This window comes from Podarcis muralis, chromosome 6, assembly GCF_964188315.1.
Source record: "Podarcis muralis chromosome 6, rPodMur119.hap1.1, whole genome shotgun sequence".
Taxonomy (NCBI): Eukaryota; Metazoa; Chordata; class Lepidosauria; order Squamata; family Lacertidae; genus Podarcis; species Podarcis muralis.
The window spans coordinates 54,877,064-54,889,337 of NC_135660.1; the positions used below are offsets into that span (position 1 = coordinate 54,877,064).

Sequence of the window (12,274 nt, forward strand, 5' to 3'; positions counted from 1 at the left end):
TATACATTGTTTGGAAGCCTTTGAAATATTAAGCAGTTTAGAAATGCTTTTTAAGTAAATAAATATGATATGATATATGATATTAACCATGTTCTCCCAAGATCCTGAATTAACTTCCAGCTAGGGGATTTTCTCGATTAACCAGAAGTGTTGCTCCTGGTAGTAGATAGATCCCTAGGGAATTCGCAGTCTAAATTTTAATGTCAGAAGGAGAGCATGGGAAGAGAGAATAGAGAAATGAGGTATCTGTGTATGGTTCCCCCCCTGTTCATATAGGCAAGGAGGAACTGTTGCTCCAGAGGTTCTATCACTTCACATAATGCTAACACTGTCGATCTCTTTGCCAGTTTAACCATGACGCTGTGATAGCTCACGCTACAGTTGTTGCACATGAGCTAGGACACAATTTGGGAATGAATCATGATGACGGAAGATGTCCAGGTCAATACATTATGCACGGTTCAGATAAGTAAGAGCTCTTATTTATTTTATTATAGAAAATTGTATTATTTATTTTTAATCTGTAGATTGGATATACAAATAGATATGCAAAACACAAGCAATTTTGTGCTTTCTAGTGGGTCCAAGAACTTCAGCAGCTGCAGCGCCAATGATTTTGAGGACCTCATCTTGAGAGGCCGAGGAACCTGTCTTCGAAATCCTCCCAAGCCAAGTGATATTTATACAGAGCCTGCCTGTGGCAACAACATTGTGGATAAAAATGAAGAATGTGATTGTGGTACACCAGAAGTAGGTGTTTCTTGAATTAATATTATTTAGATATAGCATTTGGTGCATTAATTTGTTCCTCCCACTACCCCCACCCTGTGTTTGGTGTAGTGCAACAGCGAGTTAGTGAAATTTTTTGTCCAGTGCTACTCCAGACTGAGTCAAAGAACAGGGCAGGGGAAGAGGAGGTTTTGTATCTTGTTTGACCACCCTGACAGATGTGGAGGTTACCACTGCTCTAGGCAATGTGCACCATTTCTTTCTCCTTTCTCCCTCACACCTGCTCTGTTAGGCATGGATAGAGGAAAGGGTTATGAGAACAAGGAGGAATCCATGTGTAACAAAAGGTAAATACTTACTAATCACATCAAGAAGGAAGGGATCACGAAACAGGAAGTTTTACTGCCATTTATAACACTGAATGGGGTGGGGGTGGTGCAGATGATGCTCATAGGTACCAACTGAGACTTTAATCTTGTATCATCAGTACTGTAGTTTGTAGTAGAAGAAACTGCTAAATTTGTCAGACTAGTTTATTTATTCATAGTTGACTGGCCATAGCTGGTCCTGTAAGCACCATTTCCATGTATAAAGAGTTGCTGAAGAATGTATGTGTTTTCAGTGAGACAATGGGTGTAACGCTTCTTCAGGAGGGAATAGGGTTTCTACACCTCCCTTATCTAGATGGAGATAAATTAGGGTTGCCATATTTTGAGGAGCAAAAAGGAGGACACATTTGCCAACTTCCACTTTTAACTACAAATCACTATGATGACTCTCATTTTAAATACTCCTACTATGTGTAGACTATAGAAACTGCGATATATTGCTAGTGGCAATGTTCTCAACTTTCAACAAACACCCTTTAGATGTCAATTTGTGTCACCACAGCTGGAAGTAAGCTGGCCCTGCTGTGTCTGATGACACAACGTCAATAGCAGCTCCACACATCGGGCAGTAAATAGCCTGAATAAATGTGGACTGTGCTATACAGACTCCACTCAGGATGTTCTTAAAAGTCAAACTGTGTCCCTTCAATTAGTTGACTAGTACAGCAGGGCAAGGGACGCGGGTGGTGCTGTGGGTAAAAGCCTCAGCGCCTAGGGCTTGCAGATCGAAAGGTCGGCGGTTCGAATCCCCGCGGCGGGGTGCGCTCCCGTTGCTCGGTCCCAGCTCCTGCCAACCTAGCAGTTCGAAAGCACCCCCGGGTGCAAGTAGACAAATAGGGACCGCTTTCTAGCGGGAAGGTAAACGGTGTTTCCGTGTGCAGCTCTGGCTCGCCAGAGCAGCGATGTCACGCTCGCCACGTGACCCGGAAGTGTCTCCGGATAGCGCTGGCCCCCAGCCTCTTGAGTGAGATGGGTGCACAACCCCAGAGTCTGGCAAGACTGGCCCGTATGGGCAGGGGTACCTTTACCTACAGCAGGGCAACAGGTTTTTTCCCTCCACCTACTGGGCTAGTTTACTCGATGCACACAGCTTTAGTTAGCATCCAAATTATGGCATGCATCCTCCACCCCGGAAATCTTTAGTGTCACAGTTCTTAATTTCAGTGCCTCAGTCATCTTCTGCCTTGTTCTGTGTAAGGGGTAGAGGCGCCCTGAGACAAAGAGAGCTGTACAAGTAAAAACCACCCTCTCTTCACATCCACACACCCCTGGTTCCCTTTCTAAGCCCCTGGAGCAAAGATAAAAGATTCCTACAGAGCACTGGTTCACTGCAATGGAAACTGGTGTGGCGAAATGCCCACCCAAATTCTCTGCCCACTCTCCCATGCAATAAACTAAAACACGCATAGCGTGATTCTGACCAGATCTACTCAGATGCAAGTCCTAGTGAATTAATTGAGCTTTCTACATGAAAAATGGGGGGTTAGAATTGCAGCCCTCCAAATCAAAGCCTCTAAAAAGAACAGAAGACACATGCGCCGCCCCCCAGTTGAAGGGGACTCTCTAAGGAGGGATTCAGTTGCTTTTGACAATTTAGCACTCAAGTGTCCAACTGAAGTCTTTTTTCTTAACAGGAGTGCACCAACCCTTGTTGCGATGCTGCCACGTGCAAACTAAAAGCTGGATCAGAGTGTGCTGAAGGATTGTGCTGTGAGAAGTGTCAAGTAAGTTAGATTGCCCTTTCTGTACACATGCAGCACAATACTATGCTTATTTACCCAGAAGCAAGCCCAGTGGAGGGCGAGGAGCAGCCATGAGGTGTTAAGAGAACAGAGCTGTGTGTGTCACCCTGCATGTCCTGCTCCCCCTAAGCTAAATTAGGTGTGGTAGAGGATGCTGACCCATAACCAGTGCTGAAGCAAAATTGAGCTACTGAGGAATGTAAGAAGGCACTGATTTCTGTTCCGCCTTGTACTTGTCCTATGCAGTGCTGTTTCCATTCCACTGCAGTTTGGCTTCTGACAAAAAGAATGCTATTCATTTCAGTGCCCTCTATGGTGAAATTTTACATAATTCATTTGTAATCATTACGTTACTCTACACCATTAATTTCATTGCAAAGGAAACAATGCAAATGGAAGGCATGGAGGTAATAAATTACATACCACTTGCACATTGAAAACAGCACCAATGGCGAATACCGATTGCATCCTGCATCAATTTCTGTTCCAGATATAGGATGAATAAGCAAACACCTGCAATTTCTGCTTGCATTTCTTGCAGAATTCGCCAACATCCCTGGTTTCAGAACATGGAATTGGTGGGGGTGGGAAGTGTTCAGAGAGCTCCATCTTGTTCTTCCCCTCAGGCAGCAAAATTTACTGGGCTGGCCCTGCTTCTTGCCTTTTTTTTTTTTTTTTTTTTGCCATGGTTGGAACAACAGCACCTTCTGCCATATTTCCTTCAGTATAGCTAGCAGCAACCCTATCAACTTCCCCTTTTATTGAAGCTGAGCACTAGGAATTGTTCCTGGCGCTTCTCCCTTTTTACAAGCTTCTGTCGCAGGCATTTGTACTCCTCTTTCTCCCGTGTCAGTTCCACGTATTGTTATAGCATTTTTGTTATGGTTACCAAGCAAACGAAATAAATAAAATTCTGTTTTCTAGTTCAAGGTTGCAGGAGTGCAGTGCAGGCCAAAAATGAATGCCTGTGATCTCCCTGAGTATTGCAATGGAACATATCCCAACTGCCCAGATGATGTGTATATCATGGATGGCTACCCATGCAACGATATGAAAGACTATTGCTATGCTGGAATTTGTCAGAATTATGATTCTCAGTGTGAATCCCTCTTTGGAAAGGGTATGTTTTAAACGGTTTATAGCCCGTGCAACACAACTGATATTGTTAGCAGAAACAGCTATGTTACACATTAAGAAAACAGACTATTTTTTGACAAATACGGTCCTGTTGTTTTTATAGGAGCAAAGAAAGGGCCAAATGCGTGTTTTGAAACAGCCAATAGTAATGGAGACAGGCTCGGCAACTGTGGAATGTCAAAAGGAGAGTTTGTTAAATGTTCTCAAGCGTAAGTACTCAGGAAGTCATATTTATACTCTGTTGCTTCATGGAAGCTGAAGTCCTGATGGATGATAGGCAATGGCTTCATAAACCATGGTTTATGAAACTGTAGCCAAGCACCAGAGGCGGTTTTAGGTGGTTTGACTGGGGCAGTCACACTGGGTGCCACGCTGCAGAGGGTGACAAAATATTGCTTTTAGAATGGAGTGCAAGAGGCAGGGGTGCTGAATTTTAGCATCACACAGGGCCCAAAGTTCACCACTGATGCTCATCTCTCACACTTCCCCTTTTACCATCATGCATTGGTTTTGACACAGATTCTAGTTGGCATCAAGCCATTCTGTTTAAAGCAGGGGACCCCAGCTTAATGCTGGTTAACAAATCGGAATACAATCCTGGTTTATTATCCTCATTAGTTAAATGATATTAAGCCAGAGTCCCCCAGTTTGGATGTAACAGGGAACTCTGGATTAATGCAGGACTGTCGAGCAGCTGGCACACAATGGGAAGAAGAAACACATGGCCACAGCGCTTTCCCACAGCTTTATAAACCATGCAGGATAGCTGCTCTGAAGCTGATACATGTGGTCCAGACTTTACACTGTTAAACTGCTAATATAGATCATCTAGTTTGTACAAACATGTGATTAGTGGCATTTTAAAAACTGGAGCAAACAAAAGCATGTATGCTTGTATAAACATTAGAAGATGGGGGGTATTTTGATATTTACTCTGGTGTTCCCTACTTTCTTAATTTTTGTATTTCATTTTTATTGCAGCAATAGCCTTTGTGGCAAGATTCACTGCACATCTGTCAGTCAACAGAATCTTCCATCCCAGATATACAGCCAGATTCAAAATGGCGTTAGGTGTGTGACTACTGATTTTGCTCTGGGATCAGATGTTCCCGATCCAGCTTTGGTTAACAGAGGCACAGCTTGTGCAGAAGGGAAGGTAAGAGAGTGTCCTTCACATCACCAATTCCCTGCTCAAGGATATAGCTGCAAACAGGATTCAATTACAGTCCGAGTTATGTCTGTATTTCCAAAACTGCCTGTCTGTATTGTCAACCATTTTTTTCTAACCCTATCCCCTGACAAGCAGCAATTCCACAGTTGCCGCTATTCACTTGCTACCTGCCATATAGCTTTAGAAGACACAGATGCCATGCCTGGGAACAAAAAGCCAATTTGTATCTCATGGAAACCTTATAATAAACCATCCACAGAAACCGGTTCCTTAATTGTGTGCTTCAGGTTTCAGATGTACAGTGGTACCTCGGGTTACCTTGGGGTGTAGCCCAAGACCACCACCCCAGATACATCATACCTACATCACAGAAAAGGTGGTCCACAACAGAAATCTGAGTGCGTTGTTTATCTCCTGTCTGGCAAGTTACCTGATTGCAGGTATCTGGGTTTTGGCCACGCTTTTGTTATTATAACTACAGTGGTACCTCAGGTTACAGATGCTTCAGGTTACAGACTCTGCTAACCCAGAAATAGTACCTCGGGTTAAGAACTTTGCTTCAGGATGAGAACAGAAATTGTGCGCCGGCGGCACGAGGCCCCATTAGCTAAAGTGGTGCTTCAGGTTAAGAACAGTTTCAGGTTATGAACGGACTTCCAGAACGAATTAAGTTCTTAACCCGAGGTACCACTGTAATGTTAAGCCATTGTTAGTTATATGCACAGGCTGCAGCAAGCCTCATGCTGGCACCCAGCCTCCTTCCCTCTCTAGCACACACCAGAGGATGAGATTTGAAGCATCCGCTTCCATCTTTAAACTTAGCAGTCTCCCACTGTGCCCAAACTCTGGTTAGTTAAAACACTGGCTACCCAAACAAATCAGAATCCTAAACCGCGATGTGATTCTAGCTTGCTTGAACCAACTAGAGTTTAAAGTATCCAGACTTCCTCACATTCCAGCACAAAGGTGTGGCGCAGTGGTTACGGTGCTGGACCAAGACCTGGGAGACAAGGGTTCAAATCCCCATTCAACCATGAAGCTCACAGGGGGACCTTGGGCCAGTCGTTGCCTCTCAGCTTAACCTACCTCACAGGGTTGCTGTGGGGATTAAATGAGGAGAGGAAGACCCATGTATACCACCTTGAGCTCCTTGGAGAGTAAAGAGGTGGGATATAAATGCAGCAAATAAATAGTTGAATGTGAAATCTTTTGCTCTCCTTTTCTTGGTTGCAAAAGAGTTGTTCAGGGGAAGGAGGGATGGTGTGAGCCCAAGGCTTATTGTGGTTCGTGCAAGTAATTCTAAGCTATGGTTTAGTGTTACATCCAAACTTATGATTTAGCGTGAAGTCTGAGCCTGCCCGTTGTTCCTGCATTACACTTTGGTATTTTTAAAGACATACTTTCCAACTTTAAAGCTTGCGTTCCTTTTTCTTTTTTCAGGCCTGTGTTGATTTCAAGTGTGTCAATGCAAGCCTGCTTGGCTACAATTGTGATGTAAAGAAAACATGCAATGACCGTGCAGTAAGTAAGAAAATGATGATCCTATTATTCCAGTGGTAGAGCAGAAAAAATATTCCAATATTCTGGCTATAAAAACAGTTCAGCTATTGAGAAGATTTTCTTGCAGTCTTTATTGCCACCAGAAACAACTGCTGTAAAAGAGTGGGCAGCATGTGGTTTGAATAGCTATTTCCTGCATCTCGCCATCAATTTTGTGAAGCCCTCTTAGTATGGCTTTCAGACCAGTTTCAAAATCAGGATTCTGCACTATACAGAATCGTAATTCTGAACCTGTTTTAGTGCTCTTTTCCCATGTATCTGCACAGCAGCACCAAACCATGCCACCCTGAGCTCCTTTGGGAGAAAAGGTGCGATATAAATTTAATAAAATAAGAAAACTGTTTTTTATTTAACAAAATTTATATACAACTTGATTATAGCAAAATCTCTAAGCAGCTTACAAGAAATATTAAAATGATTAGCAGCAACAATTAGAAACATTTAAGAACCATTAAAATATTTGGCAGCCCACCTGTTTTATACGTGGGAACTATCATGCATGCTGCTGGTTTCAGCAGACACAATCTGGAGCCAGACAATGTTAGCATCATGGAACGTATTTAGAAATGGCATATCACTAAATCAGGCCCATGCTCTTTATTCCATAGCATACATATCTGTCGTTTGCTCTGGTGGTACTCATTGCGTTTTTTCTTCCGAAGTCAAGGAAAGCTGTTCATCATAGCATTTCCTCAAGGAAGTCAGAACATAATGGTGCCTAATGCAGGGGTGGAGAACCCTCTGTTTGTTCCTAGACTTCTGCTCCCATCATCCCTGACCAACAGCTTCACCATCCCTAGCCTAATTCTTCACCTCTTTTTTGGTCCTTCTTTCCTGTAGGTATGTAACAACAAAGGCAATTGTCACTGTGATCCTGGATGGGCACCTCCTTATTGTGACAAATCTGGATATGGTGGTAGCATAGACAGTGGCCCAACTCACATAGGTAAGAATGAGCTAGAGCAGGGTTTCCCAAACTCGGCCCTCCAGCTGTTTTGGACTACAATTCCCACCATCCCTGACCATTGGTCCTGCTAGCTAGGGATTATGGGAGTTGTAGTCCAAAAACAGCTGGAGACCTAAATTTTGGAATCCCTGAGCCATAGGGATTAGGCTGGGTATGAAGAAGGTGGTGCTGGATGCGGAACCTTCTCTTCTGCTGCACCATGACATTAATCCTAAATTAAAAGCAAAACAAGTAATTTTCATTGCCTTTTCTCCTTTAGATACATCACTTCGTGATGGCCTGCTGGTGTTTTTTCTGCTTGTGTTGCCTCTGCTAATTATAGTAGCGGTTGCAATTGTCAAGAGGGATGCAATTAAAAGACGTATTTTCAGAGGACGGAGAAGGCGCCAAAGGTATGAAAAGAATAAGATCGATTTTTAAAAACCAGAAATGTGTGCTGCATCTGTGACAAGGTTAAGACAGGCAGTGTTAAAACAGTGAACAGCAGCATACTGTATCTAAAATAATGAAAATCAGTTGTGGCCCCAGGGCTTTGGACTGCCTTCTCCCAGAAGATTGTGTGTACCAGAACCAAATTGAATATTTAATGGAGAAAGACATGTATTATTTTAACCTACCTGTTTACATTATGCTTTAAGGGCTGAAAATGCACGGCAAACAAGACAAAGCAGCACTCCAGGTGGACCAAAGCCACCAGTAAATAATAGGCGGGTAAGAATGTTTATTTTTTTCATCGCAATGTCTTCTTTGAAGTTACTGCTGATGAATGAAGTTTGGGCTAATGTTTCGGCTCTCCATAGGCGCTGTGAATTTGACAATGATTTTCCATTCAGAAATGCAATTCTGCAGAAGGTTAGATCAGTTACATTAAAACAGTGCATGGTATTTTGCTAGAATGAAAAGATGCAGTAAGTTTCACTGCTGTGGTAAGAACCATTAATTCTCCTTACGATATATTTCTTTTCCCTCTGCAGCCTACAACGTCAAATTCTGGAATCTTTACGATATCACACTTTCCTGCTCCAAGGTTTGCACTTTTAAATCTTTTTTAGCATAATTTTACAGGTATCTGTGCCTACAATCGGGGCAAACATTTAAACTGAGCAAAGATTGGAGATTCAGCAACATTTGAACTGCCCACTGAATCCCTTCTCAGAGAGTCAATATCCAGGGAAAGGTTTCTTTAATCCTGGGTTCCCTGGTGGGAATATCAGCAAGGGCTTCAGCAGTATTTTGCCCGTTTCTCCTGTTCACCTCTATTTATCTGTGGCTTCACTTGTGCAAAGAGTGCGCAGTTGATGTGCATGAGGCGGTAACCAATCGTGGTTCGTTCCAGAATGTTATTGGAGTACAATTCCCATCATTCCTGAGCATTGGCTATGCTGGCTGGGGCTGATGGGAGTTGGGGTTAAAACAAGGGTACCTTGTTGCCTACCCATGGCATAAAGGGGTAGAACTCTGGCAGAGTAGCTATCATTCATACAGAGGATATTGTCAAAATAAGTAAGGAAGGAGGGAGGGAGGTAGAAGTATTCATTATGTTTCTAGAATGTCTATCTCTATTGACCAGCCTCTGAAATATGCCACCAAACACACACTACTAATACTGCATTTTATCTCCTTTAGGCCACCCATACAAGCAAACCTTGGGCCACGTCCATCAAGACCTCCTTTACGACCACCAATCCCACCCAGACCTGTTTACGCAACTCCATCCTGAGAAATTCTCAAGAGGGTTAGATGGACACATTAAACATCTAAGAGGGTAGCAGAAATGTGCCAGTGCTAAACCTGTTACATATTTTTGAAAGTATTATTTTTTATCGATATACAAGTGAAGACCTCATTTTAATTTCTAAAAAAACTGTTGGAACAGTAACAAAAGAATATGGGATTTCCCCCCCCTGAATCTCTAGATAGACTAAGACTGCCTTAATCATTAGATCAGTGATTCCCAACATTTTTTTCCCTGCAGACCACTTGAAAATTGCTGTGGGTATTGATGGCCCATTGAATGATTATTTTTTTTGCCTGTTATAATGATGGTAATGTGCTGTGCTAGATGCTGTATGATTTTTAAATTGTATTTTTATTGCTTCTTCTATTGTATTTTATGGCATTACAGTGGTACCTCGCAAGACGAATGCCTCGCAAGACAAAAAACTCACAAGACGAAAGGGTTTTTTATTTTTTGAGCTGCTTCGCAAGACGATTTCCCCTATGGGCTTGCTTCGCAAGACGGAAACGTCTTGCAAGTTTGTTTCCTTTTTCTTAACACCGTTAATACAGTTGCGACTTGACTTCGAGGAGCAACTCATAGAACGCGGTGTGGTAGCCTTTTTTGAGGTTTTTAAAGACTTCGGTGATTTTTGAAGCTTTTCCAAAACTTTCCCGACACCGTGCTTCGCAAGACGGAAAAAATTGCAAGACGATAAAACTCGCGGAATGAATTAATTTCGTCTTGCGAGGCACCACTGTACTCTATTACAATACACTAAAATACAATATAAGAAATTAAAGCAGCAATAAAAATGCATCTAAAATCAGTATTATTATTTAATACTGACACACGGACCACCTAAACAAAGTTTGTAGACCACTGGTGGTCCATGGACCCGTCTCAGAACTCATGTATTAGACAGCAGAATACTGTTTGTGTTGTGTCACATTAGCCATCAGGACATATACATAAATACATCCCTCCCAACACAGGGCCAAACTGATGCAATGCTAAATGTGTAATTAGAAATCATTTTAGGTTTCCAAATTTTAATATCTTTTTTTTTTTTTTTTAAGGATGCACAAGGGTTGATTTACCACTGGGATTGCAGCACACAAGAAATGGAGGTCTTGATTAAAATAACTTGCACACAAAACACACCTAAGGCACAGCTGCTAGCCTTAGAAAAAAGCTCTCATTGATGACAAAGGCAGCTTTCACCCTAAAGCAGGCTTCCTCAAACTCGGGCCTCCAGATGTTTTTTGGCCTACAACTCCCATGATCCTTAGCTAGCAGGACCAGTGGTCAGGAATGATGGGAATTGTAGTCTCAAAACATCTGGAGGGCCAAGTTTCAGGACGCCTGCCCTAAAGCTATTTTCATAGGAAAGAGAGGTGAAACCTTGTTGGAAGCCGCCCAGAGTGGCTGGGGAAACCCAGCCAAATGGGCGGGGTACAAATAAATTATTATTTATTATTATTATTATTATTATTATTATTATTATTATTATTTCCTCCGCTATACTGCAATCCTGATTGAAATCACTCCCCTACACGCCCATTTTATATATATTTAAAACATGACACGAGTTCTAATGATGCACTTAATGCTGCATCTACCTTTGCCCACAGCTTTTCTGTGAATAATTGTTCCTTAAAATTCAGCTGCTTTAAACATAAAACAAACTGTGAATGAAAAACAATGAAGGGGGGGGGGGAAACCATTTTCTGAGTTATTCACTAAGGGGGTGGCCAATGCATGGAATTGAGAGTGCAGAACCAAAGGAAGTGCATGGAGGTAGAACTGATACTGAAAATTGGGTCGGGGGCAGGATTTTGCAGACCCTGAGTGCTAATTACATGGTTGGCAAAGTGGACATTAATTTGTTTGAGAATAGGAGCTGATTCCAATGTTGTTTGTCCTCAGCTGGTATTGCCCAAGTTCACAGTTATTAAGTTCCAAAATACTGTAAATGGATATTTTTCAATATGCCTTTTTGCACTAAATTAGGCAAAGTACTCCTAAATTAATGGTCTGGTCTTCCATTTCTATATTCCAAACCTGTGGCAGGGGGCATAATTATGCATCCTCCTTATTTAATTTTAATATATAGGAATTTAGATCTTGGTTACAATATTGTAGGAACAGCTCACACTGTCAAAATCATACCTAATCACACCCATTCCACAGTATTTTTGTTTTGGAGGTGAATGAATGTACAATCCGATTGCTGTGAATGCTATATTGTTAGAAACAGTAAATTATTTGTACGGGTATTTATTTGAATATAAGATTTTGCTGGCTCAAAAAAAATATATCTAAGCAGTGTATATAAAGCAATAAAATAATTAGCAATAGATAAAAGCAGTAGCATTTAAAAATGAGTAATACACAATGAAATTATATGCCCAGATAGGCTTGCTGGAAGTTTTAGCAGACATTTAAAACACTTTAATGAAGATGTCTGCCAAATCAGAGTTGGAAGGGACTACAAGGATTATCTATTCCACCCCCTGTAATGCAGGAATTTTTTTGCCCAACATGGGGTTTTAACCCCCACAGTTCAGCTCATTTTTCTGAGAATGGGGGCTGTAACGTTTGCTTACAGGTTCTAAAATGCCAACAGAAATCAAACTTCTAACAATACTTTTCAACACCTACTTTTTCTAATACCTATAACCATTTTATATGCAGTTTTGCACAAATCGCTATTAAATACCGGCAGAAAAATGCCGGTACTTTACACTGTTGTATTTCAATAGCAATCTCCGTGAACTATTTTGTAAGAAATAAAATACTTTGCTATTTAATTTGCACGCGTTTCTTTTACTGGAAGTTGGTAATACTTAAAAGCAACAA

General features: G+C 41.7%; 1 protein-coding gene across 5 annotated transcripts in view; it reads left to right on the plus strand.

Moving 5' to 3' along the window:
* The window catches only part of LOC114597413 (disintegrin and metalloproteinase domain-containing protein 9-like), a 36,352-nt gene extending 24,127 nt beyond the window's left edge, over window positions 1-12,225 (plus strand). For all 5 annotated transcript variants that reach the window (XM_077930331.1, XM_077930329.1, XM_077930330.1 and 2 more), the window contains 12 exons: window positions 348-469; window positions 579-750; window positions 2,753-2,842; window positions 3,785-3,980; window positions 4,101-4,206; window positions 4,979-5,153; window positions 6,609-6,689; window positions 7,569-7,674; window positions 7,955-8,087; window positions 8,334-8,406; window positions 8,670-8,722; window positions 9,322-12,225. In XM_077930331.1, coding sequence (XP_077786457.1) covers window positions 348-469; window positions 579-750; window positions 2,753-2,842; window positions 3,785-3,980; window positions 4,101-4,206; window positions 4,979-5,153; window positions 6,609-6,689; window positions 7,569-7,674; window positions 7,955-8,087; window positions 8,334-8,406; window positions 8,670-8,722; window positions 9,322-9,415 — 1,401 coding nt within the window. In that variant the 3' untranslated portion in view covers window positions 9,416-12,225. The remainder of the gene's footprint in view (window positions 1-347; window positions 470-578; window positions 751-2,752; window positions 2,843-3,784; window positions 3,981-4,100; window positions 4,207-4,978; window positions 5,154-6,608; window positions 6,690-7,568; window positions 7,675-7,954; window positions 8,088-8,333; window positions 8,407-8,669; window positions 8,723-9,321) is intronic.
* The last annotated feature ends 49 nt before the right edge of the window (window positions 12,226-12,274 follow it).